At 55.8% G+C, this 1026-nt stretch overlaps 1 protein-coding gene across 1 annotated transcript in view; it reads left to right on the forward strand.

The window, feature by feature from the left end:
* CFAP46 (cilia and flagella associated protein 46) overlaps positions 1–1026 on the forward strand; it is a 52853-nt gene that overhangs the window by 6038 nt on the left and 45789 nt on the right. Inside the window, exon 9 of the mRNA XM_015572532.1 lies at positions 646–745. Coding sequence (XP_015428018.1) covers positions 646–745 — 100 coding nt within the window. The remainder of the gene's footprint in view (positions 1–645; positions 746–1026) is intronic.

Here is a 1026-nt window from a genome sequence, read left to right on the forward strand (position 1 = left end):
AGGATAGTGACAGGGGTGCGGGGAAGGGCAGGAGGGTGTGGGCTTGTCCCGGGGGCACTTGCTGTGTCTGGAGACACTCTGTTGCCACTATCTGGGGACTCTCAGCATCCTGCCACGCACAGGACAGGTCCCCCACCCAGCAAGGATGACCCCGTCCCGATGTCAGAGCTGAGAAACCTGCCTGTCTTACACCAGGGCCAGTTCCTGGGGTAGTCTGTAGTGTCCCACCATCAGGTAGGACTGACTGTCCTCTGACTTGGTCCTTTCTCAGAGTTGCTCAGGCCATCATAGGTCCTTGGCATTGTCACGTAAATGTTATTATAAAGATTGTTTTAAACAGTTATTATTTATTGGACAGAGAGAGAGATAGAGAGAGAGAGAGAGAGAGAGATTAGAGAGAAAGAAACATTGTTTGGTCTCCCGCTTACCTGTACATTCACTGACTGGTTCTTGCATGTACCACGGCCAGGGATCAAAGCCACGACCTTGGCGTGTCAGGATGACGCTCTCACCAGCCGAGCTGCCGGCCAGGGCTCTGTGTTCTCTTCTGACTCCGGCCTCGGTGCCTGACGACTGGACGCCTGTGCTGCCGGGGGCATCTTCCCGGCACCTGGTGATGCCTTGCTGCTCTGCCTTTGTTTCCAGATTCTTCCTGCTTTTTGAATTAGCTCATCTTTCTCTGACCTTGAAATGTGAGGATGTCGCCGTCAGCTGCCTCTCAGACCTGAAGGACATTGTCAGCAAAGTCAGTGGCCAGTGACTGTGGGTGGGCACCTCCTGCTGTGATCAGAAGGGAAGGGAAGGGGAGGGAAGGGGATGGGAGGGAAGAGAAGGGAGGAGAAGGGGAAGGGAGGGAAGGGGAGGGAAGGGGAGGGAAGGGGAGGAAGTGTATGGATGGTTAGATAAAGCCCGGAAGCTATCACCAGATAGCAGCCCCCGACCCTCACACAGGCAGAGCGAGCGAGCAATCACAGACGCAGGTGTCCGTGGTCCGGCTGCAGGAGCACCTTGACCCGCGGCCTTTCT

The sequence above is a fragment of the Myotis davidii genome, unplaced genomic scaffold (genome assembly GCF_000327345.1).
Source record: "Myotis davidii unplaced genomic scaffold, ASM32734v1 scaffold72, whole genome shotgun sequence".
Classification (NCBI taxonomy): Eukaryota; Metazoa; Chordata; class Mammalia; order Chiroptera; family Vespertilionidae; genus Myotis; species Myotis davidii.